General features: G+C 44.0%; 1 protein-coding gene across 10 annotated transcripts in view; it reads left to right on the top strand.

The window, feature by feature from the left end:
• Positions 1–26,863, top strand: part of EPB41L2 (erythrocyte membrane protein band 4.1 like 2) — a 451,080-nt gene that overhangs the window by 126,619 nt on the left and 297,598 nt on the right. For all 10 annotated transcript variants that reach the window (XM_033936201.1, XM_033936204.1, XM_033936198.1 and 7 more), the window contains exon 3: positions 13,304–13,510. In XM_033936201.1, the coding sequence (XP_033792092.1) occupies positions 13,304–13,510 (207 nt within the window). The remainder of the gene's footprint in view (positions 1–13,303; positions 13,511–26,863) is intronic.

Genomic DNA, 26,863 nt, shown 5'->3' with positions numbered 1-26,863 from the left:
ATCAAGGAAGGGAGATCCAAAGCGTCCCGAGCTATCCCCAGATCTTGACACCAACGAGCATGTAATACGGCACGATCAGTCGGTCTCAACAAACGCTGGAGATCCTTATAAAGACCAGAAACCGTAAACCCAGCTTCCAAATATGGATCCAGAAGTGCCGCAAATCTGTCCTCAATAGGAAATACCAAAGCGGCTCGGGGGAGAGATCGAATATAATGATGAAGTTGACGAAACGCAAGAAAGTCACCCACAGAAAAAACACCAGACCGGACCAGAGCATCCCAGGACATTAAAGAACCATCAGCCTGGAGAACATGGGCAAGCAACGTAAAATCCCGGGACGCCAGTTTGCAAAAACTAGCATTCTCCAAGCCGGGGCTGAATTGCAAATTCCCCTGAATAGGTAAGTATCTAGTAATCGAGGGAGTACCATTCCAGGAGTCCAACACATAAGACCAGATGATGCGTAGAGAGTGTAACAACAAACTTCCCCGAAGTGGCACCGGTAAGGCAGAACGAGGCGCCTGCACCAAGGACAGAATATGCCAAGGGGCAAAAAATTCCTTCTCATAGGATTTCGGAGTGAAATCCTGGCGGTCCGAAAGCCACTCCCCCAGATAACGCATCAAACAGGCAGCATTGTATAACCGAAAATGCGGTAACCCCATTCCCCCACCTTCCCATGCGCCAAACAGGTAACGCAACACCACCCGTGGTCGTCATCCCCCCCAACAGAATCGAGAAAGCATAGAATGTAATTTAGTAATATCCCGTTTCAAAAGCCATTGTTATGCCCCAGCATATTACTGATAATTTTATTTACTAATATGTATTCTCAAGTCTGCTGACCTGAACTCCTGACCCCCAAAGAAAAGTAATACCAAATGGTCTCTACAATAACCTTGCTTATTTGAGATCCTGACCTCTTTGATCTAACTTCCTTGACCACAACAGATGGCCTCTGTAACACCTTCTTGATAGCATCAAAGAGACAGTGCAACACCTATCCTGACTTCCTTTATTTGAGTGACAACTGGATAGCATCAAAGAGACAACCTCTTTGACCTTCTTGCCGCTCAAATAACATCAGTAAAGACAGATGGGAAACTACATCAAAAAGAAAGGGACGGTGACATGTATTTGCTATCTTGACCTTTTTGACCTAGGAATTGCCCAAACAGCCTCAAAGGAACAGTGAACATCCTAACCTCCTTGATCTTCAAAGGGACAGTGAAACCAGTCTCATGGGAAAACAATTTCTGCAAACACCTCCTTCTGACATCCTGACCTGGGTGTTGTCAAAACACAGAACAAAAGAGCAGGACTAATTGTAACAGCAGGACCAGCTGTTTATGCTTTTACTATGAACTCCGCAGTGTGCATCCTATATAAGACCGGGATTCTGACCCTGACGGTAGAATCCATGATGTCTGTAGGGAGAATCCAAGACGTCTCAACGAGGTCTAAAGGGGCAGTCTCCCGTGTCCTACTCGCCTATCCATTGAGGGATTCCGAATGGTGAAGGGAGGGTTTACGTGAGATACGGTGATGATATTTTATTCTTATATATATAAGTATAATAAAGTGTTATTGTTTATGTTTGATATTGTCTGTGTGCTTTCCTGAGTGTCACTGATCATCCCACTTGTCAGAAATTAGTGGCGGAACAGCCATATAGGGAGTAACTGCAAAGTATAAAGCCATTTAGGAAAAAGGACCATATTAAACAAATGGATCCTGCCCGACAAGGACAGAGGAAGAGGAGACCAACAAGCAAAACACTCAGCCGAAGAACATAACAAAGAATCAATGTTGACGCGATATAACGCTGAAGTACAAGGGGTCAACAAGATCCCTAAATAACGAAACGAAGAAGAAGCCCATTGAAGAGGAAAGGGCCCAGGCCAAGAGTCCCGTAAAGGCGAGGACGTGGCCAACGCTAGAGATTTGTCTAGATTGAGCTTAAAACCAGAATAATCTCCATATTCTTGAAAAGTGGCCATCAGATTGAAAAGAGATACTATGGGATCCGAGATATGGACCAGGAGATCGTCCGCAAAAGCCGAGATCTTAAATTCGGAAGAACCAATTTGAATACCCGAAATAGCTCTATTAACCCTTTCAGGACCATAAGGATCGTAGGCCAATTTTTGTGGTTTTGACGACATTTTTATGGTAAAAAGGGCTTGCATATGCCAAAAAATTGATTTTTTTTTGTGAAATATCATTATTTTTATTTAAAAAATCACACTTCTGGCTTATGGACAGTGTGGCAAGTGAATCTTCTCGTCAATCTGGCAACGACGCTAATGAATGAATGTCGGAACCAGTTTGTTTACATAAAGGCAGTATCATACGGAATCCGTACATATCAAATTTAGAACTGTAGACTATCCCAATCAAAATTTATAGGATTTTAAAGTTATGGGACAAATATGTCCCTTGGTCCTGAAAGGATTAAGCTGAATATCACGAATCAAAGGGTCCAACGACAGAGCAAAGAGCAATGGGGAAAAGGGACAGCCCTGACGCGTGCCACGACATATGGAGAATGAAGGAGAACAAAGTCCATTGGCCCAAACAAAGGCTGTAGGTGAATGATAAAGCACCCGAACTGCATCCAGAAAAAAACCCGTTATGCCATACCGAGTTAAAACCTCAAATAAAAAGTTCCAAGAGACCCGATCGAAGGCCTTTTCAGCATCAAAGCTGACCAAAAGGGAAGGTAGATGGGTCCTCTCCACAAATTCCAAAGAAGCCAATATGGATCGAATGTTTTTCACACTAGTGCGCCCCTGCACAAATCCCACCTGAGGGGAAGCAATCAAATCAGGAAGAACACAAGCCAGTCAATTAGCCAAAACCTTGGCGAACAATTTGGCCTCCACATTCAGTAGCGAAATAGGGCGGTAAGAAGAAGAAAGGGCTGCATCCTTATGAGGCTTCAATAGCACAACTATTTGAGCAGAAGTGAGAGAGTCCGGAAGGGTACCCCGCTGAATGGCAGCTGTGAAGGTATCAGCTAAGACAGGTGCTATTGTAGGGTGCAGAAGTTTATAGAATTCCATCCGGAAACCATCCGGCCCGGGGGCCTTCAGCAAAGACCCATTCTGTATGACGCCTGCTACCTCCTCAGCCGTAATAGGGGCATTAAGGTTAGCTACCGCCCGATCAGACAAACACGGAAGGGGAAGGCCATCCAAATATACCGTGCCCTCCATTAAATCAGATTGTTGTGAATAAAGCTTCCTATAATAGTCAAAGAACACTGCGTTGATCTCGGCATCCATCCTGACCATGTCCCCCCCAGCTGAGCGAAGTTGCAAGATATGAGTACGACCCGCTGATCGACGGACCACCCTTGCCAAAAGTGTCACACGTTGGTTCCCATGGCGAAAAAATTGATACCTATAATAAGCAAGCGACTTGACTGTTCTAGCATGCAACAATTCCTGAAGCTTACATTGGGAGGCTAAGAGCTGAGAACGCAAAGAGGAAGCGTGAGACTGACTATAAAGCCGACGGAGGTCACCGACCCTACGTTCCAAATGCAAAATCTCCCTATCTCGAGCATGACGTTGATGGCTGGAATATGCCATAATCTCACCGCGGAGCACCGCTTTCGCAGCCTCCCAGAAGAGAGTACAATCAGCCCGATGTTCAGCATTATGGAGTTGATAGACCATTTCCGAAGCAGAAACTCCTGAAACTTTGCATCCTTATACAAACGGAGCGGAAATCGCCAATGGAAGGAGCCCGGTGAAGAGACATCCAAATGCAAGGTTAACAAAAGCATGGTATGATCAGAAACATCAAAGGAACCAATCGTGGCCGATTCATTCTGAGAAATAAGCATGAACCCTAGAAATGTGAGTAAAATCACGCTCACCTGGGTGATGCGTCCGCCAAACGTCAATAACATCTAAGGATGAGCAAAGTAAAGAAATACCCTTAGTAGGATGCATCCGATCCTGAGGAGCGGGAAGTGATTTATCCAACAAGGGGTCATGAACACAATTGAAATCCCCTCCCACAAGTAAAGGAATATCAGAATGTTGACCAAGAAAGTGAATAAGTGAGGAGAAAAATCGAGATTCATAGTTGTTAGGAGCATAAACATTACAAAGAATCAGGGGCTGACGATTAAGTAGCACCTTAGCAATGATATACCTACCCCCAGGATCCGCCCACTGCTGTTGAATGACAAATGGTAACCCCTTCCGAATCAAAATCAAAACCCCCGCCTTATGGTTGTTCGCCGGTGCTCCCAAATGATGACCAACCCACCAGGTCTGAAGTTTAGCATGCTCTGCCGCTGACATATGCGTCTCCTGCAAGAAGACTAGGTCAGCTTTCTGACGGTTCAAGGCTCTCAAAATTTTATGTCGTTTAATAGGCGAAGTGACACCATTTTTATTCCAGGAAATACATCTAAGAGGCTTCATGAGAAAAATTATAAAGACAAAGAACAGGAAAAAATCCAAGAATAGAACCGAGAGCAAAGCCGTCCCAGCCAGCGACCAGCTCCCATAACCTCAATCCAGACCCGAGCTTCCACCAAAGGACAAAAGGCCAAATGCAGGGCACCAGGAATACGAAAGGGGAAGAAAGAAAGAAGAAGAACAAAAGAGAAAAGAAGAAGGAGAAAGAACAAAAAGAAAACCCAGCATACCCACCCACCCACCCACACCTTTCCCCACCACCTCCTCCCCGTCCCTCATGCGACCCACTAGTGGTCTAAGGGCCCTGTGAAGCAGCTCCCAACTCCCCCCCCCCCCCCCAGCAGACTATAGCTACAAGAAATAACCCTCGCCAAATCTTAACAACCCCACCTACAGGCATTCAGAAAAGTAAAAGCACCCTTGAATCCAACCCAGACAATACAGAAACAGTTCCATCAACTCCGCGCCTGATGTCTAATAGCAGGCTAGGCAGCAAAAATGGGCAACCACCAATAATAAAATAGTGCAATATAACAATGCGTAATAACTCAAAAGAGCCTCCATATGTACCACCAAAACCTCCCACCCAACACTCAAACTCTCCCTCCCTTATCAGACCCATGCACACCAATCCCTCAGTCGTACAACAAATTCAGGAAGGGAAGAATCCCCCCTCCTATAAAGAACACATCATCCCACCCAACATAAACAGGCACTCCCCCCCTAGTCATCCACACAGTCCGGGAAGGAAAAGAAAAGAAAAGAAAATGTCCCAAAGAAGTCCAGAGCGATCCATCATCCCAGGCTCCATGTCAAGGCCCTCAAGCCAACAAAATGAGTACTGCATAGATCAGGCCACCGCGTGAGCAGGCCGCCAGGCACAAAGGCTTCCAGGATACATCAAGCTGAAGCAGTACATATGGGCCAGTGCTCCAAATAAAATTCACAACCAAACACAGAATGACCAAATCCAGTGTAAAAACACCAGTAGGCAATCAAGGAGCCGGGTCTGGGGCCTGCAAGGATTGCATAAATCGAAGCGCCTCAGCCGCCACAGTAAAGAAGCGGGTCTGACCAGCATGTCGGATCCGCAAGCGTGCAGGATACAGCAAGGCAAAAGGAACTTTCATCCGAAACAGCTGGGAACAAATGGGAGTGAACTCTTTCCGTTTGGCTTGCAAAGCTGGGGAATAATCTTGGAAACACAACACCCTGGAATTGTCATACAACAGGGGGCCCGAAGTACGAATGGCTCGCAAAATCTCTTGTTTATGGGCTGAGTTCAATAACTTAAGTATGACAGTGCGAGCTCTCGAGCCAGGCTCTCCCAGCGGGCCCAAACGATGAGCGCGTTTAATTCTCAGGGGACCATGCGCTGTTGATAAGTTTAAAGTACGCTGCAACCAAGATTCCAGAAAGGAATGGAGCTCACCATCCTTCACAGATTCAGGCAGGCCAACCAGCCGCTGGTTCCCCCGGCGAGACCGGTTCTCAAGGTCCTCAAGCTTAACTTCCATGGCGACAAGTTGAGCACGTAGTTGTTGATGGTCCCCTTCACGCTGCTGCACTCGATCCTCCAAGGTGGTGAGACGTTGCTGGTAGGAGGAAAACTCTCCCTGCAGCGTTTCTAAACATGTGTCCACCGAGTCCAATTTGTCCACGATAGGCTGTAGTTTCGTGGTCAGGGATCCCTCCAGCAGAAGCTTCACCTCTTCCACAATTTCGGACACCCACGCGGTCGGCGCCGGGAGCGGCGGGGGAGACTCGCGGTCGGTCATCTTGGAGTCACCCACACGGCCGCGATCCCTCTCCCAGCGGGGCAGCTTACTGGTCATAAAGCCCCAATTTCGGAAAAACACAGCTGGAAAGCGACAGTGATCTAATCACCAAGATGCAGCGGCGAAATCGCGGCTCTCGGGGGTCTAAAATGCGCTGATGGTGGGAACGGGATCGGGAGCTTACCCCACCGACGTTTGCTCAGCAGCTCGACATCACGTGACCCCAGCTCAACAATTATTAAACCGGATGGCACATCCTTCTACCAACATTACGGGGCCTTGACTTGTCTTGACAGTGATCTTGGTTTGCTGTGTACTCTGTATGTTTGCTAATATATCCCCCCTCCAAGACGGGGTCTCCTTCCATTCCAGCCGATGAATGAATGTGTATATGTGTGTGTGGGGGTGGGTCTGTTCTTTTGGCTTTCCCATTTTTTATTCATTTATAGCATTTTCAAACTTATATCAAGCATAATAATTTGTACAGAAAGAAGTTAAACATAAGAACAAATTCCATCAAAATTACCATTGCAACAATCAAGGAAGAAAAAGAACATATATATGTTTAACTTTACTCAAGTCCAACAAAAGGATCCAAGAATAAAAAGCGAGATATTAAAGTAAATGTTCAAGGATATAAAGCTGTAGGGCTGAGAGCTAATGCCTAAATTAATCTAATGATTTTTTTTCTCCAAACGGGATAATGACAAGAAGTTAGTTAACTGAAAAGGTTCAAAGAAAACATACTTAATTTAACGGTGATACACACTGTTTTGTTTACGAGGCTTGGAGGTGTGGATGTGTACGAGAATACCTGGGGTGGTAATAAAGATCAGGATGTATGCATGCCTGTTGGTGGCTTCCTCCGGAGTGCACTCATTGTTAGACTTTGAGTTCTCTATGGAGTGCAATTGGGGTTGCAGGCATTCTGACATGGAGCCTGGATCTGGGTCTTGGAATACAATCTAGCAGTTGGTGGATCTTTATTTCTGCTTCTACAGTGGTGACCAGGTGCTTCTTGGAGAGCAGTTGTTTGCCTTATCAGCTTATATCTGAAAGTGCCCTGAGCACCCTGGGGGAGCCAGAGTTAGGATGATCCAGGCTTCAACCCTACATATATTATTGCAAGACATGGAGTATTGCTTGAGTGGACTGCGTTAACTTTCAGTCTTGTCTCTGGACGTGGCTTGCAGCAACACACTGGGTCCCCTTTTTGCACTTTGATATTACATCCAAATATTGCAATGCAAATACAGAGGGGGGGAGGGGTCTGGGAAGATGGGCACTATTCTACGCCCCAGGATTCTGCCCTGGGTGGATTTTGGAGAATAGGTTATAAGAGGGCCAGGATATCTCCTATTTCTTTTTCCTTTTTCTTTCCTTTCTCCCCTTTTGGTTTTCTCCTCTTTTTTTTTACTTACTTTGCATTGTAGGGTAGGTTTGAATGTGGGCTTGTAGACTGGGTAAGGTGGGGATTAAACCTTGGTAATATTTAGCCCTTGGTCTTTCCTCTTCAAGGTGCTTCTTAGCACTCCGAGGAGACTCCTGGATTTGTGGAAGTTTATTTTGTAGGGTCTTTTGCTCAGAGGGGATGTTGGTACAATTAGAGATCAAACATTTTGTTGTAAATTCCCTCCTTTTCTCTATCGTGACTCTGACTTTCAGGAGTATCTGTTAAAAAAATGGAAGGAATTTAAAATGCATAACGGAGCTCATGCAAATGATCCAGTTCTGTATTGGGAAGCTCAAGCAACCAAGGCTGTGCCGTGGGGGATTATTGCTTAAGTGAGTTTTCAGAAAAAGGCCTGGGATAGGGAGATTCTCTGTCTTGAAAAGCAAGTGAAGGCGGATTGACTGGTTTGCCTGCCACCCTTCTACACAGAGAAGAGACGATCTTTTAGCATTGCAGGTGGCTTTGAGTCGTACTAGAACTGTGTGTTCTCTTCACTACTTTAAGCATCAGTTTCATTTATATGGCAACAAATGTGGGAAGCTTCTTTCTATCTTGGTCCATACTTCTGGAGGATCTACGAGGGTAGTTCAGGTAAAATTGGGTGGGGTAGAATTGGGTGTGCATACTGACAGATACCTGAGATGCTCAGCACCTTTTATCAAGCACTGTATGATAATCCTCCTATCCCTGAGCTAGATAATGAGATGTATTTAGACAATGTCTCTGTACCCCGGATCTCTTCCTCTCGCCAGCAGTTGTTGAGAGCCCATATTTTAGAGGATGAAGCATTATTGGTCATTCAAGAGTATCAACTTGTGAAGTCCCCTGGCCTTGATGGGTTTCATTCTGAATTTTACAAATTATTACAATCTGATATCACCCCTATACTGGCTTCTATGCTTTACCCCTATACTGGCTTCTATGTTTTAGTTCAACAGGGATCTCTGTCGCCCTCATTGCAGGTGGCACAGATTATTGTGTTATTTTAGCTGGGATCATACCACCCTATAATATCTCTATTGAACGTGGAGGCCAAATTTTTTGCTAAAGTTTTGGCCAATCGTATGGCCAGGGTTCTTGTACACTTAATAGCAGAGCCACAAGTAGGGTTTTTAAGAGACCACACAGTGCCTAAGAATTTGATACAGATATTTACCTTATTGGAATTTGTAGCACACCACCGTTTGCTTTCTCTGTTGGTCAGCTTTGATACAGAGAAGGCTTTTGATCGAGACTCTTATAATTTTATGTTTGCCATGTTGCAGAAATATGGGCTAGTGTGGTTTTTTCTTCAGGCCATTTCGGCCTTGTATTTGGCTCCCACTGCATCTCTATGAGCCAAAGGAGTTATGTCCTAGTCTTTTGCGATTGAGAGACACCCGGCAAGGTTGTCTGTTGTCACCTCTTTTGTTTACCATGACTTTAGACTTATGAATCCGGAGATACGAGGGGTTAAAATGGGCTGCCATGAATTTAAAATATTGGCTATCAAGGATGATCTCCTGGTACATCTGACAGATCCACAGTCTTCTTGAACAAACCTGTTAGAGGCAGTTCTGAAAATGGAGATTTTTCTTGTTTCAAACTCCATTATTCTCCTTCCTCCTTTGAGAAAAATGGCCATTTAACTCTACCCCCTGTTTTCTGTCCCATAACCAGTTCCTAATCCACAACAGAGCATTGACTCATTAATTTTCTCAGGAGTCTCTCATGAGGAACTTTGTTAAAAGCTTTCCTCAGAGATGGTATGCTGAGCCTCCTCCCCCCCCCCCCCCCCAGCAATTTATCAAATTCAGGATCTGTAAGCTCTGATGTTGGAGGCAGACTTGAATATTATAGTAATCATAGAGACATGGTTCAATGATTCCCATGGATGGATACAAACATACTGGGCTATAATCTTTTTAGGAAGGACAGAAACGGTGGAAAGGGTGAAGGAGTTGCTCTCTATGTAAAGACTGATATCCAAGTGACTGAAATGCAGGGGGCCTGGGCAGAAGAAGAAGTGATATGGATAGCTTTGAAAAGAGAAGATGGAACTTCTGTTTGTGGATATTGTTTACAGACCTCCAACTCAAGTGTAGTAAATGGATAAATATATTGTTACAGGTATCTAAAAGCTAGGGAAGAGGTACTGTTGCTGGGTGATTTCAACTTGCCGGATGTGGATTGGAAAGTTCCATTTGCGGAATCAGAAAGAAGTAGAGAGTGGATGCCCTTCAAGGGGCTCTGCTCAGACAAATGATGACTGAACTGATTTGGAACTGATGCTCACAAATGGAGAGTGTGTTTTCTAATGTCTGAGTGTGTGCCCACCTGGGCAGTAGTGATCATCACTTTTACTTGAGAATATTGGAGACATTGACACACTGCTTGGCACAGCGGACAAACTTTTCACTGGTTATTTTGTTCATTTTGTTTTCCCAATTGACTATTTGATCCACGTATTAACAGTCATATGGGAAAGAAACTGAGACATAATACTCTACATTTAGGCTCAGAGTCCTTGAATAATAATAATAATAATAATAACAACTTTATTTTTCTATACCGCCATAGTCAAACTGATTTCTAGGCGGTTCACATAGAAAGAAGGCTGGACAATCAGCCGAAACATGTACAAGGCTGGACAAGGCCGAAACATGTACGTTTTGAGTCGTGACCACAATAAAGATATTGAGCACAACAGGTCACCTTCTCTGGTTTCTCAGTAGTGATCATCTGACAATTTGGTTTGATATTACAACTAAAGCGGAGGGCAGCCACATAAATTTCAAAGTTCTGGATTTCAAACATGTGGACTTCAGTAAAATGAAGAAAAAACTAATAGGATGGGAGGACATAAGGGAAGTGGAACAACAATGGTACAAACTAAAAGGAGCAACAACATGAAGAAAGAGGACCTTTGTTCCAAAAGTACTGGCAAGTACAAGACAAAAAAGTGAAACTCTGGATGGTCACAGGAATTGTTGGTCAATGCAAATTTTATTAATCCAAATATCAACATTTAAAGTCATCAGCATTCAGTGTATCTGAAGTGCAAAAAATACCAATTGCTCATGAAAAAAGCACCATATACCATAAAAATGGAAACATGTATTGGGCCCAACATGGTTTGTGTTTTAGCGATCTATGCCTTTGTCAGTGGTCCTTGAAAGGAAAGTAAGGCAAATAAAGAACATAATGATATTTGAGATTAAAAATTTTATAAACTGTAAAGTGATGTGAAGGTGCACAAATCATAAGTTGTGACCTAGCGATCAAAGTGGACCAACGTAAGTGTTCAAATAGTGGATGAATGGTTAACGAATGATGTACATAATGTGACAACAGATTCAGGTGAATTAGTGATACCAAAATCTAACATCTGGTGTGTGTGATTTGATCAAAATAAAAGGACGACCTAATGTGAAATAACATATGATTATCTATTGAATGTGAACACAAGATAGTATATGATACTGAAGAGTGTGATTGAAAAAAAACCTTGCGTATGTGTGTTGAATGTGAACTCGGAGAAGACCATGTTAGTGAAGATAAGGTTAAATAGATTATAAGATTGACAGGAAATTCATATGGATCATATAAGTCTCTTACCTAATCGAATGCCACCTTCATATATAACTTATGATCCAAACAATGAGCACCATGACAGAAATGTGACAAAATTTGTTCACTGAGACAAAAACAATATAAAAGACGAAAATGATATAGTGAAAATATTCTGAAAACCTTGAAATTTGTAGAATGACATGACAAATCTTTGACCAATCCCCAGTGGGTGAATACAAAATGATTATAAAAACAGAACAAGCAGGTAATAGACTATGCTTTAAATGAGCTAGCCAGAAGTGTCAAGATTAACTTTGTTTAAAATGAATTGTGAATATTTTACCTGATACTGTGAAATGAAACCAAAATGTGTGTGACTTTCAGTAAGGATGAAACCAGCCTAATCAGAGATAAACGGAATGAAACTAAGACATAAGGCAATGAACAATAACTAAACCAAATTAGTAACAGCCAGTCACTTCCATTATATAAAGTGTACCAAAATCTAATTTGAAAACAAATATGCTAGGCGAAAACAAAAGTGCAGAAAAATGTGCAAAAAAAGAGGACAATGTGCAGTATAATTGTGAAAAACAGATACCGCAATGTGAAAAATTATATGCTTTCATTAAACTGAAAATTCTTCAAATGATGCTGGAACTGATGATCTTCCTGCCCTATTAAATGCCAGTTTAATGATCATCTGAAACTCTATCCCTGAATATCAATGTATTATTAAAAGTGACTTGCTTAAAATGTGTGGTGGTACAACCTACGCTGTTGAACTGTGAAAATGAAAAATATATTGAAGTAAAGACACACACTAAAAACATATTGCAGAGTTTTATATGTTATACACCTAGAGAATCCTGAGGACAGTGAAGGTGTGAAATTGGGCCAATTATGACATTTATAAAATAACATGGATACAGTAGAATCTGTTATCCGGCACCCATAGGGATTTGTGGATGCCAGAAAACTTTTTTCTGGTTGTTTGAGAGTTATTGTAGAATACTGTACAAAGAATGACTTAATGCCAGATCTCAATTCTCTCCCTCCTTCCAACCCTGAAGTGTCAGTGGTTCTGAGTCGCTTCTGCTGCTTTGGGTCTTAAGGGAGAGAGGGAGTTTGTGGCTCAGGACTGCTGCCGTGCTGGTACTTTGGGAGGGGAGGAGGGTTTCACGGTTCAAGACTGCTGCCGCTAGTGCTTCAGGGAACTGCTTTGGGAGGGAGGGGTTTGCAGCTCTGGACCGCCATCGCTTCTGCTGCTTTGGGTCTTCAGGGAGGGAAAGGGGTTTGTGGCTCAGGAGCACTGCTGTGCTGGTACTTCGGGACAGGAGAGGGGAATTGCAGCTCAGGACTGCTACTGCTACAGGGCTTTAGGGAGGGAGGGGAGTTTGCGGTTCAGGACTGCTGCCGCTAGTGCTTCAGGGAACTTTTTTTTTTTTTTTTTTTGCCTGTTTGGTGTGAGTTCTGATTGCTTGAATACCAGTTAACTGAAATTCTACTGTAAGTACCTAAACTTATGTGGAACTGTTATGCCTGCTTTGGAGCAGATGTAACTTGGCGTTGAAGCTCCTATGTGACTTCTTAACCAAGGTCTGTTGAAAAACAATTGCAATCCACAAGAGCCATTTTGGAAACCTGTACCTGTAGGTCTGATTAATATATTATGTATATTGTGATTTCTTTAAAAATCATATTTTTACCTTTTGTACAACGCTTTGTAATTTGGAAAAGCGTTCAATCAAATATCATGAATAAACTTGAAACTTGAAACCTGGGCAAATTAACCTGACTGAAAATTGCCTTTCTTTGTTCTACAAGTTTTGCCTTGGCTTCCACAATGTGCATAACTTTAGCCAGGTTATAATGGAGTATTCCTTTCTCAGGCATGTATTGAGGTCGGAGGAATAAAATAGCACATGTAATTAAAATTTTCTGGATGGGCCATTTGGCCTTTATCTGCTGTTGGCTGCCCATGAAACTGTCAGATGTCCACAGTTTTTAAGCTGTTTTTTTTAAAAATAATTTACTACTAAATTGGATATTTAATTGCCTCAAATTTTTCCTAACAGCCTGCTAAAGAGCAGACTAAAGAAGAAATGGAGCAGGTGTTAGAAGAAAAAGAAGAAATCCAAACAGAGCAAGTGAAAAAGGAGTCAAAAGAGATACAGACAGTGGAAGCCAATGCTGATATTTCTCACAAGACTTCTAAGAAAGTGAAAACTGTCCCGTGTAAAGTGATTCTGTTGGATTCTACAGAATTCAATTGTGAAGTAGAGGTAAGGCACTTTAAAGGTCTGATTCTCCTCTATATGTCACCTAAAAAATCATCTCTGACTACTGCGGTGCTAAGTGCAATTCTATAAAAGTTAGACACTCATTATAGAATTACAGTTGGCACTGCCTAAACATGCTTAGGCAGTGCTAAGTGTTTTTTTTTTATAATTCTTTATTTATAACACTCTCAAATACAATTGCAAAATTACAATGTAAAGCACTCAACAGAAACGCCCCATATACAAAAACAGCCAAAACACATAGATAGTGTTAAATCATTTTCCAGAAACCCACTAGAAACACCCTCCCCATAACCCCTTCCAAAACCCACAGAGAACTCTCCCTCTGCCCCCCATCATCCCATCCCTCTTTCCCCCGAGAGACTGCGGAGTGACCCCAGAACCAATAGAGCTGCAATCCCCATGCAGGGAAAAGGCAAAGTAAACAAATACAATATCAAAAGCTCCAGCAGAACAATAATCCCCTCCCCCCATACCAATCTGAAACTATTGGGCCCAGCAGTTCCTTACCCTCCACCTCTAAAATGTCTACCCCAAATATCTTCAAATTGTTGTCTACGTTTTGTCAATAAAGTAGAGAGTCTACTCTATACCTCTCACAGACCCCCAGCCCAGTTTGTCCTTCATCATCAGTGTTGGCACCGTAGGGCTCTTCCAATGAAAGACCAGAGCCAACCTGGCTGCCGTGAAAGCCAGACATGCTAATTTATCCTGAGCATCTTCCACCCTCCCACCCCCGATATCACCCCCAATAATGCAGTTTCTGCTCATACTCCCTCCTGACATTGGAGAAGTTGACTCAAATATCCAAAGACCTGAGTCCAATAACCAAAAATCTTGGGACACCCCCACCACATATGAAAAAATGTAACTGTGTCTACACCCTCTCCAACATTGGTCTGTACATGAAGTATACATTTTACTAAGTAATGCTGGCATGATGTACCATCACACTAAGAGCTTAATGGCATATTCAACTAACTGCAGTGCCACCGCTATATGGTGTATTCTCCAGGCTATCTATTCCCATTCCTCCCCTATATAAGAAATCCCCAGATCCTTCTCCCAGGCTTTCATATAAGTTGTCTTTCGAGCATTATTGGCTTGTAAGATTTGGTAGAGGGCCTAAATACATCCCTGATGGACTGGTGCCCCCAACATAAATTCAAGTGGGGAACATTGCAAAGCTTTAGGCTCCACTACCTTAGCCCTCATAATATAATTTTTACCCTGTAAATAAGGAAATAAATCCCCCTGCTCCAGCTGATATTGGGCCCGAATCTCAGGGAACAATTTAATGTTCTGTCAATCCAAAAGCTGGCCAAAGCATTGGAGGCCTCTGCGCTCCCATCTTTTAAAAATGTCCCCCTCCCTACTCGGAAGGAAGTCGGAGGCATACTGAATAGGAAGAAAGTGTACTCCCTTAGCCTTACCCACCAGCTTCAAAAATTCCCCCAAATCTGCAATGTCCAGCTAGTGAAGGGGTTAGCGATATCTGTCACTTCTTTGTCCTGTAATCCCGACCACGGAAGATAGCAAAGCATGTCAATACCTCGAGGCCCCACTAATAGTCCTTGTTCTACCTGAACCCATAGTTTGACTGGAACTGCATGCCAGTCCACTACTGCCCTAATCTTCATCGCCTGATAGTACTTTTCCAAATTAAGAATACCCAATCCCCCTCCCCCTTAGACTTAAACATGGCATACTGAGCCACTCTAGGATGCCTACCCCCCATATAATCTCAGAATACTCCGATGCCAATGTTGGAAATATACTTTAGGGATTTCAATAGGAAATACTTGAAGTACAAAAATTTTGGAAGTACCATCATCCGCACTACCTTCATTTTATCCTTCCAAGATAGAAATAATTTATCCCATCTAGGAAAATCCTGCTCCAAAGAGGTGACCAATGGAATATAATTAAGTTGAAGCAGAGGACCAATCAACCCCCAGCTGAATCCCCAGATAGTGAATGGGACCCTGCACCTACCGAAAGGGAACCCTGTGTCTTATCTCCTGGATTGCAGTATCCGCTACTGAAATATTCAATATCTCAGTTTTGGTCATATTAGCTTTAAACCCCAAAAGCTGCCCATATTCAAGCATAAGGTCCTGGAGAGCCAAAAGTGACTTTTCCAAGTCCTCTACTATTGCTAATATATCATCCGCAAATAATGATAATTTGTGCTCCTCCCCCTGTATACAGAGACCCTGAACTTGAGGCGACTTCCGGATCTTTTGCACTAAGGGCTCAATCACCAGAGCGAAAAGCAGTGGAGAGAGCGGACACCGCTGCCTCGTCCCCCTACGGAGCTCTAATGGAATGGAGTAGGCTCCGTTTATTTTGACACAGGTCATCGGACTATGATACAAAGTAAGAATCCAGGAGATAAACGCTGTCCCATACCCATCTGTCACAGTACCACCTCTGTAAACTTCCAATCTACACGATCGATGGCCTTCTTCACATCCACCGCTACTGCCACCCAAGGCAACCCCGATCTCTTCGCCTGCCAAACCAGATTCAGCACCCGGCGAATACCATCCGTCACCTGCCTTTTCCCCATGAATCCTACTTGATCAGGATGAATAAGTGCTGGCATATGAGCTGACAATCTATCCGCCAATATGAGAGCCATAATTTTTGTGTCTATCCCTAGGAGGGAGATAGGCCTATAACTGCCACATAAGGTAGCATCCTTCCCCGGTTTCGGTAACACCGTTATCCCTGCTAAGCTCATATAAAAAGGTAACTGCTCTCCATCTTTTAAGGAGTTAAACAACCTTGCCAGCAAAGGTGCCACTAAAGGAGAGAATTTCTTATAAAATAACCCCATGAACCCATCTATCCCTGGTGATTTCCCCAGCTTCAACGTGTGGATTAATTGCAGCACCTCCTCCACTGTAAAGTCCCTATCCAGCCCCTGAGAATCTAGGTCAGATAGAGACTGCAAACCTAAATCCTGCAAGTAGTCAGTAATTTCTTCTTGCACCCCTGACTCTCAGGGGTATACAGTTCCTGATAAAATTCCCTAAATCGTTTTTGAATCCTGGCCTCATCAAGCAAAGTAGAGCCATCAGGGGCCTTAATAGACATAATATTAGCTTGAGTTTGCTGCAACTTGACTCTATGGGCCAATAGCTTACCAGCCCTATTCTACGATTCAAAATATGTCTTTCTAGATTAAATTTGATAACCTTATCTTCCAATTTCCCCAAAGCCATACAATTTCTTGGATCTGTATCCTAAGCTGTGCTCCGCCTTGCCCCCACTTATGTTGTTCTACCAGCTTAAGTAAGGTATCCCTCAATTGCTGTTCCTCTCTCTGCCTTTTATCGGGTGTTGCATTGGTTGCCAATGGAAGCGCGCGTAAAATTTAAATTCAGTTGCTTTTGTTTTAAGGTTCTATTTGGTCTGACTCCTAAATATATAAATGAACTTTTTTCTTTTACAACTACCGTATTTTCACGCAAATAACACGCACCCGTATAAAACGCGCACACGTGTATAGCGCGCAGAAATCACGATGATAAGCACAAAAACTTTGGTATAACGCGCTCACGATTATACCGCGCATGCTGCCCGACTCTCCGTTCACCCCCCTGACTTCCGTGCACTGCCCCGCCTCTCCGTGCGCTGTCCCGACTCTCCGTTCACCCCCCCCTGACTTCCGTGCACTGCCCCGACTTTCAGTGCGCTGTCCCGACTCTCCGTTCACCCCCCCCTGACTTCCGTGCACTGCCCTGAATTTCCGTGCGCTGTCCCGACTCTCCGTTCACCCCCCCTGACTTCCGTGCACTGCCCCGCCTCTCCGTGCGCTGTCCCGACTCTCCGTTCACCCCCCCTGACTTCCGTGCACTGCCCCGCCTCTCCGTGCGCTGTCCCGACTCTCCGTTCACCCCCCCTGACTTCCGTGCACTGTCCCCCCTTGAAGGTCTGTCCCCATCCTGAAAGCCTGATGCCCCCCCCCCGACGTCCGATACATCCCTCCCCCCGAAGGACCGCCGACTCCCCAACAATATCGGGCCAGGAGGGAGCCCAAATCCTCCTGGCCACGGCGACCCCCTAACCCCACCCCGCACTACATTACGGGCAGGAGGGATCCCAGGCCCTCCTGCCCTCGACGCAAACCCCCCTCCCCCCAACGACCGCCCCCCCCCAAGAACCTCCGACCGCCCCCCCAGCCGACCCGCGACCCCCCCCCTGGCGACCCCCACGACCCCCCCACCCCCCTTCCCCGTACCTTTGGTAGTTGGGCCAGAAGGGAGCCCAAACCCTCCTGGCCACGGCGACCCCCTAACCCCACCCCGCACTACATTACGGGCAGGAGGGATCCCAGGCCCTCCTGCCCTCGACGCAAACCCCCCTCCCCCCCAACGACCGCCCCCCCCAAGAACCTCCGACCGCTCCCCCAGCCGACCCGCGACCCCCCTGGCGACCCCCACGACCCCCCCACCCCCCTTCCCCGTACCTTTGGTAGTTGGCCGGACAGACGGGAGCCAAACCCGCCTGTCCGGCAGGCAGCCAACGAAGGAATGAGGCCGGATTGGCCCATCCGTCCTAAAGCTCCGCCTACTGGTGGGGCCTAAGGCGCGTGGGCCAATCAGAATAGGCCCTGGAGCCTTAGGTCCCACCTGGGGGCGCGGCCTGAGGCACATGGGCCCAACCCGACCATGTGCCTCAGGCCGCGCCCCCAGGTGGGACCTAAGGCTCCAGGGCCTATTCTGATTGGCCCACGCGCCTTAGGCCCCACCAGTAGGCGGAGCTTTAGGACGGATGGGCCAATCCGGCCTCATTCCTTCGTTGGCTGCCTGCCGGACAGGCGGGTTTGGCTCCCGTCTGTCCGGCCAACTTCCAAAGGTACGGGGAAGGGGGGTGGGGGGGGTCGTGGGGGTCGGCCAGGGGGGTCGCGGGTCGGCTGGGGGGGCGGTCGGAGGTTCTTGGGGGGGGGGGGACGGTCGTTGGGGGGGAGGGGGGTTTGCGTCGAGGGCAGGAGGGCCTGGGATCCCTCCTGCCCGTAATGTAGTGCGGGGTGGGGTTAGGGGGTCGCCGTGGCCAGGAGGGTTTGGGCTCCCTTCTGGCCCGATATTGTCGGGAAGTCGGCGGTCCTTCGGGGTGGGGGTGCGAGTGGTCCTGCCGGGGGGGGGGGTTGTATCGGACGTCGGGGGGTCGGCCGGGCAAGAGGGCTTGGGCTCCCTCTTGCTCCGATCGTGGATGCGGGTGCGGGTGGGAGCGCGTGCGAGTGGTCGTTCGGGGTGGGGGTGCGAGTGGTCCTGCTGGGGGGGTGAATCGGGCGTCGGGTGGGGTGGGAACTATGTTTGAAAACTTTCGTATACCGCGCTCACGCATATAACGCGCGAGGGGTATGCGCGGTAGGTAAAAACGCGTATAACGCGCGCGTTATATGCGTGAAAATACGGTAATAGACATAAAAGAAGCTCACATTTGATTTTTGCTTTTCCGCCTGTTAAAGGATGCAAACTTAAAAAATATCAGCATCTTCTTTCATATCAAGCAGCAGCATGGGGCAAAGATCTAGATCAGTTGCTCATTTTTACTGAAATTTATGGGGAATTTAGAAAACATCTAAAAACACATTTATTTCTGAAGTACTTAGGTAGTTAATTTGTAAAAATTTTATATTATGTAATTATCAGATTTTAGGGTTTTTAGCCATTGGCTCTTACTCTCTAATTTCCTTCTGCTTTTATTGTATTTCAAATGTATTTTAAATTGTGTAAACTGCATAGAACTTCACGGGTTTGCGGTATATAAATAAACTGTTATTATTATTATTCTTTTTTCTTATGGGATGCCAAAGAAATAAGCTCACCCCTTAACACCACATTTAGGTTTTCCCAGATCGTCATTGGAGAGAACTGATCAATAATATTATGTTCCAAAAACTCATAAATCCTTTGTTCAATTTTCCGAACAATCTGGGGGTTCCCCAGCAAACTCATTTAATTTCCAGTAAGAATCTCCAACCCTTGGAGCTCCCCAGCTCACATTCATCCAAATAGGAGCATGGTCCGACCAGACAATATTATCAATTTTGGTATCTAATAATCTCCCCCACCCCTTGTCCACACACAGCAGGTCAATGCGAGTATATACCTCATGTACAGGAGAGTAAAAGGTGTAATCCCGCCCCAATCAGTGTTGTAGTCTCCACCCATCTACCACATTAAGGACTTCCAAAAATCTTTTCAAACATTTATGATCAGATTGAAGTGTATCCCCACTCTTGCCCTTGGAATCCCAACCAGGGTTGAGCACCAAATTAAAATCCTCCCCTATCACCAAATACCCACCTTCACTGCCAAGACTTTAGACAACAGGTCATAAAAAAACTGACCGTGTTGAACATTAGGAGCATACAAATTTACTAACGTCACCTGTTCCTCATTGACCACCCCTGTCAATATAATCCACCTCCCGCCCAATCCTCATCCCTCAATTCCCTCGTAGGTACCACCTTCAGATGTTTAAAGAATAAAATACCCACCCCTGCTTTCTTTTTTTTCTAATTTGTTAGACGCCTAGATCCTAATAGGGTACTCCCAAAACTGAATTAGCTTCTCCCCAGCTTTCACAAAATGTGTTTCCTGGACAAAACAGATATCAAAACACAACCGCTTTACCTCCTTCAACAACAGTTGTCGTTTACGAGGTATATTTAAGCCTTTAACATTCAAATTCCCCACTCTCAACTTAGTAACCCCCCTAATCGCCATCCAGAAGCCACGTATCCCAGGCACTCCCTCCCCACTGATGACCCCCAACCCCACCAAATTGTTCACGAACGCCGGCCAGAGGGTTTCCTCCTCCCTCTGGCCAGTAGGCCTGCCTCTTAAAAATGACAGGCCTTTCCCTTCCTGGTGCATCCTGGGATGCGCCAGGGAGGGGCCTATGGCTCGAATTGGCTCTAACTATTCCCAGGTTGCTTAATGCCTCTCCTAAGGGCATCTGGAAAGGGACATAAGGCTCCGATTGGCTCAGACATTTAAAGCCCCTCCCATAGGAGAGGCCCTAAGCAACCTTAGCCAGTCAGCATTAAGTCCCTCCTCAGCACATCCCAGGATGTACCAAGGAAGGAAAGGCCCATCATTTTGAAGAGACGGGCCAGCTGGCCGGAGGAAGTAGACATCCCTATGGCCAGCCTTTATGAACAAGGTAGGATGGGGCAGAGGGTCGTTAGGAATGTGGCAGGAGGGAATGGGCATCCTTCCTGCTGCCAGGGGGCAGTGCGCATGTGTGTTGGGGAGGGTTGATTTAACAGCGGTGGGGGAGTTGCTTGATGGTGGCGGGAGGGAGTGGGCATTCCTCCTGTCAGGGGGCGGGGCAAAATTTTCTGACAGGTCTGAGCTTTCAAGCCTTACTTTCCTGTCAATGCCTGAGACAATCAACACTTAGACACAGATCAGAAAGTAAGGCTACGACAGCTCAGACCTGCTGAAAAATCTTGCCCACAGATGTAGGACAGTGAGGTTAGGGAATCACCCGGCAATAATAGAAAATCAGCCGGTGTGCTTGTTTAAATATTAATGACCTCGTGTAATACATTTGCATGGCAGAGTTGGAGCCTGCCGGGAAACTCAGAAAAGACCACGGTGAGCCCTTTTGAGAATTGGCTGGTAGAATACTTGCACTCTAAACTGACTGAAACCAGTTTAGCAACCATCGTTAAAGGCATGGTGGATTTTGAGAATCTTCCCCTAGGTGTATATAGTGAAACTGGAAGTCATTCCATAGAAATACATTGAGCCATATGGGGAGGGGGCATTTTTCTGGAACTCCTGGTCTGATTTGACCCACTTTTTTAACCAGTTGTTTAATAATTTGAAGTTAGCAGACTTAGAGAAAATAAGCTTCTCTCTGTCATCTTACTGCTTCCCCCTCTACTCACATACCAAGTTTCATCCTGTTCTGTTAATTTTTCTATGCTTTCCAACTCTTCCTATAAAAATGCATTGACTTATTTTTGCAATAGCTTATATCTCTGAAATTCTCAGTCCGATTTTTGAACCTGTGTGTTTATACTTGTGTTTTCCTCTTGTCAAATATTCTTCCACTAGTGTTTAAGCCCATTACATTAACGGGTGCTAGAGTATATGCCTGTCTTTCTTTCTGTCTCTCTCCCTGCCCCTGTCTTTCTGTCTGTCTCTCTCCCTGGCCCCCTGTCTGTCTTCTTTCATTCTTGTGCGCTGAGACGCTTCAGCTCCAGCCACCCTCTCCCACATACCCTTAAATCACTCCTTTTGCCTCCTCCCCAGTCTGAACAACTGCTAACCACAGTCTGGATGCTGAGCGTCGGTATGCCTGCTTCCATTATTTTTGTGCTCTCCTTGGTCCTGTTAGGCGGAATGAGGGAGGGAGGGGGGAGTCACCTCCATGTGTCCGTGCTTAAGGTGCCTCCGCATGAGCAGTAGAAGGAGTCAGCTTCGCCGAGGGAGGGTGATGGGGAAACTGCTGCTGGCTCCTTCTACTGGGCATGTGTGGCACGGAAGCATGGATCATGGACCACGAAGATTGAAGTGCGCATGTGCGCTAAGGGTTTTATTATAGCGGATATATTTTTGTAGTTATTTTGTCTCCAGATAGACCCTGTAGAGTAAAACGAAACAAAAAACCTCAACTAATTTTACAGCCACTGCTTAGAAGTGGTTAATGGAAATTTTTTTTCCTGTAATAAATACATTCTATCTGCACATACATTTTCTACTTTGCTTTTTGTATTTGTGTAGCGTAGCTGTCAAACATAGTCAACTAGTTCATGAACTGTAGTGTTCTATTGTGGACTTTTGCTGTTTACTGCACACACAATAGCTTTAGTGTCGAAAGGGCCTACACATTGGTAACTTCATGACATTTCTATCAAATGGCAGTGGTGTGCGGAGTCTCCTAAAATCTGCAGGCTAAGCAGTAGTGTTAAAACTTTTTTTTTTTTTTTGGTCAGGCTTCCTGAATGTCATGGTTTGGCCCCTTTGACAAATGCCACAAATAACAGAACAGGCTTGTGGGACTGTTAAGGCTCTAAACTGTCGGACTTCTATTTTTTTTTTTTTTTTTAATACTGTTTGAAATACAGTGCATTCTTTCCAAAAGCTGGAAGTTTGATTTTTCTCTTTCCCTATTCCTCCCCCTCTGTATGATATACAGTATTTTTTTTGCAGCCTGCTCTGAGCCTGTTTTGTCTCACTTGGCTTGCTGTCTCCAGCAGAACAAAAACTCTGCCATCTGGTCTAGTACTGAGAAAGTGGAACATTAGTCTGCTTTTAATTATCAGCTGAGGATATGGAAATACCTTGTTTGTATTACTAGTCCCTGATGGATAAGAAACACTATTGTAGTTTCTCTTCCTGCTGGTTAGCTGAGCTCATGCTCAGATGAGAAAAAATCCTTAGGAGTGTGGGTTGGTTTGGGTTGGTTGTTTTTTGTTGTTGTTTGTTTTTTGTTTCTTCATTCACACATTCATTTATTCATGTTTGTGCCTTACAGTTTGGCTGTTTTTACCACCTGTAACAAGAGCTTGTATCAACTTACTAAAATCACATTTTGCATCAGGATTGCAGCATTTTTTTCTGTGGGGATATGGGCTGGAGTTCAAGGTTTTAATCAACCCCATGATAAATTGAAAAGACATAACAGTCATTCATCAGCCTTTCAGAAGTATTTCCAAGGTCTCCCTTCTGTGTAGTTAGGCTAGTATCTTTTTAATCTCATGTGCATTGAAATAGAGCACAATATTTTGTAAGTAGGGAAGGAGCTGAAATTTTAGTAAACTGAAACATGTTGTATAGCTCTTTAAGAAGCTCCTTCATTAAATCCTAAAGGTATTTCTCTTATTCTTCGCAGCCAACTATACTTAATGTGTGTTTTATTAAGGTTTTAAACTCTAACTAAACTACAATAAAGCCTGCTTAAGAGATCTCCTATTATAAATGACCATGGAAAGGGCCACAGGGGCACACACGTATGATTCTGAAACTAATATTTGAAGAGAGATGATTGTTCAATTCTTAAGGCCTTATCATCACGTGATAGACAGTGGAAGCAATCCATAAGTCAACTGTGGACTGTGATGCCAGTTGGAGTTTGTGACCTATGAGATCCTCTAAAGGGGCATTATCAGCCCTTGCCTCAGGGTATTGTGCACTTTATATGGCCATGCAAGCGGGCATAGAAGGTTTAAACAGCACTGCTTTTACTCTACACCACTTTAGGGTAGTTTGGACCAAAAATGCTAAAATGTCTTAATATATGTACACTAAAGCACAGTGATATGTACACTAAAGTAGTGGTTAGCGACCTCTTTTCTATTGTGACACACCTGACTGATAAAACTTATATGAATGACATACTGCATTATGAGGGGGTGTCTTTCAGATATGTAGGAAATCAGTCTATTGTCATACACATTGTTATACTCTCAGAAACACACACAAGCACCCCCACTTTTTTCCCTCTTTCAAACTCCCCTGCCAATCCCCTTATTAAAACTCAACCTCTTCCCTACAATCAAAGTTAGTAGGAAGGGGAGAACAGGAAGGATTTTGTCATCTCTGCAGTACAAAAGGTATTTTTCAGTGGAAAAATGCTATGCTTTGCTAAAATGTCTTATTCTGCAATTTTTCCATGAGAATTCAGTGTGGATTACAGCAAGAAATAAAACATATACCCAAATTACATAAAATATTTAAGAAATCCAGTTTTCAAACAGATTACGTTTTCAGCATTTTATGAAATAAGCAATATGATGTGACTGCTCTAATTTGAACGGTGAGGTCATTCCAAATTCAAATCCTTCCTCTGACATAAGAAAAGGTCAATTGATGATAACTTTTATATTTTACGTTTTTCAAAGTTGGAAAAGAAAGTATATTACTTCTTCTATTTTGTAAAATCAAACAGATTTATATAAAAGAGACATTGACTTACCAAAAAATAAAAAATGAAACAAACTAGCTTAAACTTTAATCTGAAGTGTATTGGTGACCAGTGAAGCTCCCTTAAGGCATTTTGAAGGTAACTTTTTAATATCTCACCTAGTTAATGTGCATTTTCACATGCCTATTTCATACTTAGTCAAGTAGATAGTTATTTGACCGTATAAAATACCAGCATAGGTTCTAGCACACTGATGTTAATGTGTACTGTGTACTTTCTGCAACTGTGTGCATAACAAATTGACAAATGTTACAATCTGCGCACATAAGTGTGGACTCTGCCAAAACTCCATCTTTTGCATGTCCACAGTGAAAGTATGCATTATGCGTTTGCTATTTTAGAAGGTAATTTATGCACATAGGTGGGCAAAATACTGGCATTTACACAACTCATAAAATTGCACCCTTTAGTGTCTCAAACTTTTTTTTAGCTCCGGCACACTAAACGGAACAAATGTTTTTCGTGGCACACTAAACAGAGCAAATATTATAATTGAAGCACATTATAATTGAAATTATAAAATTGCAAAAACAAAAAATTAAATTGGAGTTATTTAAAGTTCTTTAAACTATGTATTGGGTGGGGGGAAGAGTGTGGCACAGTGGCTAAAGCTACAGTCTCAGCACCCTGACGACATGGGCTCAAACCCACACTGCTCCTTATGACCCTGGGCAAATCACTCAATCCTTCCATTGTCCCAGGTACAGTAGAAGATGTGAGCCCACCAGGACAGATGGGGAAAATGCTTGAGTACCTGAATAAATTCATGTAAACCATTCTGAACTCCCTTGGGAGAACAGAATAAATAAATAATTGTAACAGTGAAACTAAAGTAGATAGAATTGCTAATCAAAGCAATGGATGTGCTTGTTTTTGAGTGCAAATTGCACTCAAAATGCAGCTTAATAGTCGCCAAGAAAACAAGTATTTCATCATTTGACTATCTGTAGTCTCTCTTTCTTTATTTCATTTCTGTCAGAGCTGAAAATCCAAGTTTGCAAAGATAAGAAGATCCAAACAGTAACAAAGTCTTAATTGCTCAAGTCAGGACAACTATTGCATAAATAAATTAAAATTATTTGCTGTTAGTTTTCAAAGACCAATCATGTCAATGAATGATGCTTGTTTGGGCAGTTGCATCCTTATAAAGAGACACTCATAACATTGACAGACTTGCATTTGCAACATACATGTCATCTATTCTACTGATACTTAAGGGAATTTTAAAAATTAAAGTAAAATTCTGGAATCTCTCGTGGCACACCCGGAATCTCTTCGAGGCACACCAATGTGCCATGGCATACAGTTTGAGAGACACTGCTTTAGAATCCAAGGTGATTATAGGAATCTCTAAAGAGAGAGACTCGGAACATTAGAAAATATTTGCTCACTGTAACATGGGGGGGATGAATGAAATGGCATTTAAGTGAAGGTAGTAGAGGCCAAAACAGTAATAGAAAGAATCTAAATAGTTACAGATACAGACATAAATAGAAAATGAAGGCAGATGAGGACTTAGAAAACAACCATGGAGATGATTCTGGAGGACCTTACTGGACTAGTATAAAACCAATTTCTTTTTGGATCTGTAATTCATCAAGTCACTAGGATTTGAGCACAAGTCGATGGCACCTAAGAAGAAGAAAAGACATAGGACTCTTAAATTCAGAAAAGTAAACAGAAAGTCAGAAATCAGCTGGGCTCTATAGCAGTTGGAACAGGAAGTTATTTGGGCAGATGAGATGATCCTTGTCCGTTAACATATTATGTGTTTCTCTTATGAATAACTATTCTTGCTTACTATGTTGCTATTAACTAGAAAAAAAATCCTCTGTTAAAATCAATGTTTGACACTGTTTATTGAATGCTAATATAAATTCTAGTACAAGAAGCATGTCATTCTGGTTAGACGTGAAATATCCCCATGCTAGCGAGCTGTGCAGAAGAAATTCACTCCAGCTTTTGAATCCTTTCTCCTTCACTAGAGGGCTTTGCTGCCACCTTCAGTTTTTCCTTGTGCACGTGAGCCGGAAAGAGTCTGCTTTGTTTATTTCTTTATTTTTTGCTCTTTCTCTGTTGAATAGCTTTTGGTGCTCAGAGCTCCCTTCATTGAGGGTTTAGTTCTGCCTGCGAGGAGAAGTAGCAGACTGAGGTCTGCAGCTGGCAGGCCAATCCCTCTGTGGTACCTGTTGGCCAGCCTAAAGAAACTTTTGGAGCTTGGGTTTCGTTCCCCTTGTAGCATTACTCACCTACTGTATCACAGGAGCTTAAGAGCAGGCTGTCAGGTGGAGATCCATAGAGGGTTCAGCAAAGTTCTGGCTACTTTTCCCCTCACCCCTTTTGTGTCCGCTGGGGTTCGAGGCTGTCGGACACCAATCC

The sequence above is a fragment of the Geotrypetes seraphini genome, chromosome 3, assembly GCF_902459505.1.
Source record: "Geotrypetes seraphini chromosome 3, aGeoSer1.1, whole genome shotgun sequence".
In the NCBI taxonomy this organism is placed as follows: domain Eukaryota; kingdom Metazoa; phylum Chordata; class Amphibia; order Gymnophiona; family Dermophiidae; genus Geotrypetes; species Geotrypetes seraphini.
This window is presented reverse-complemented; position numbering and strand designations above follow the sequence as displayed.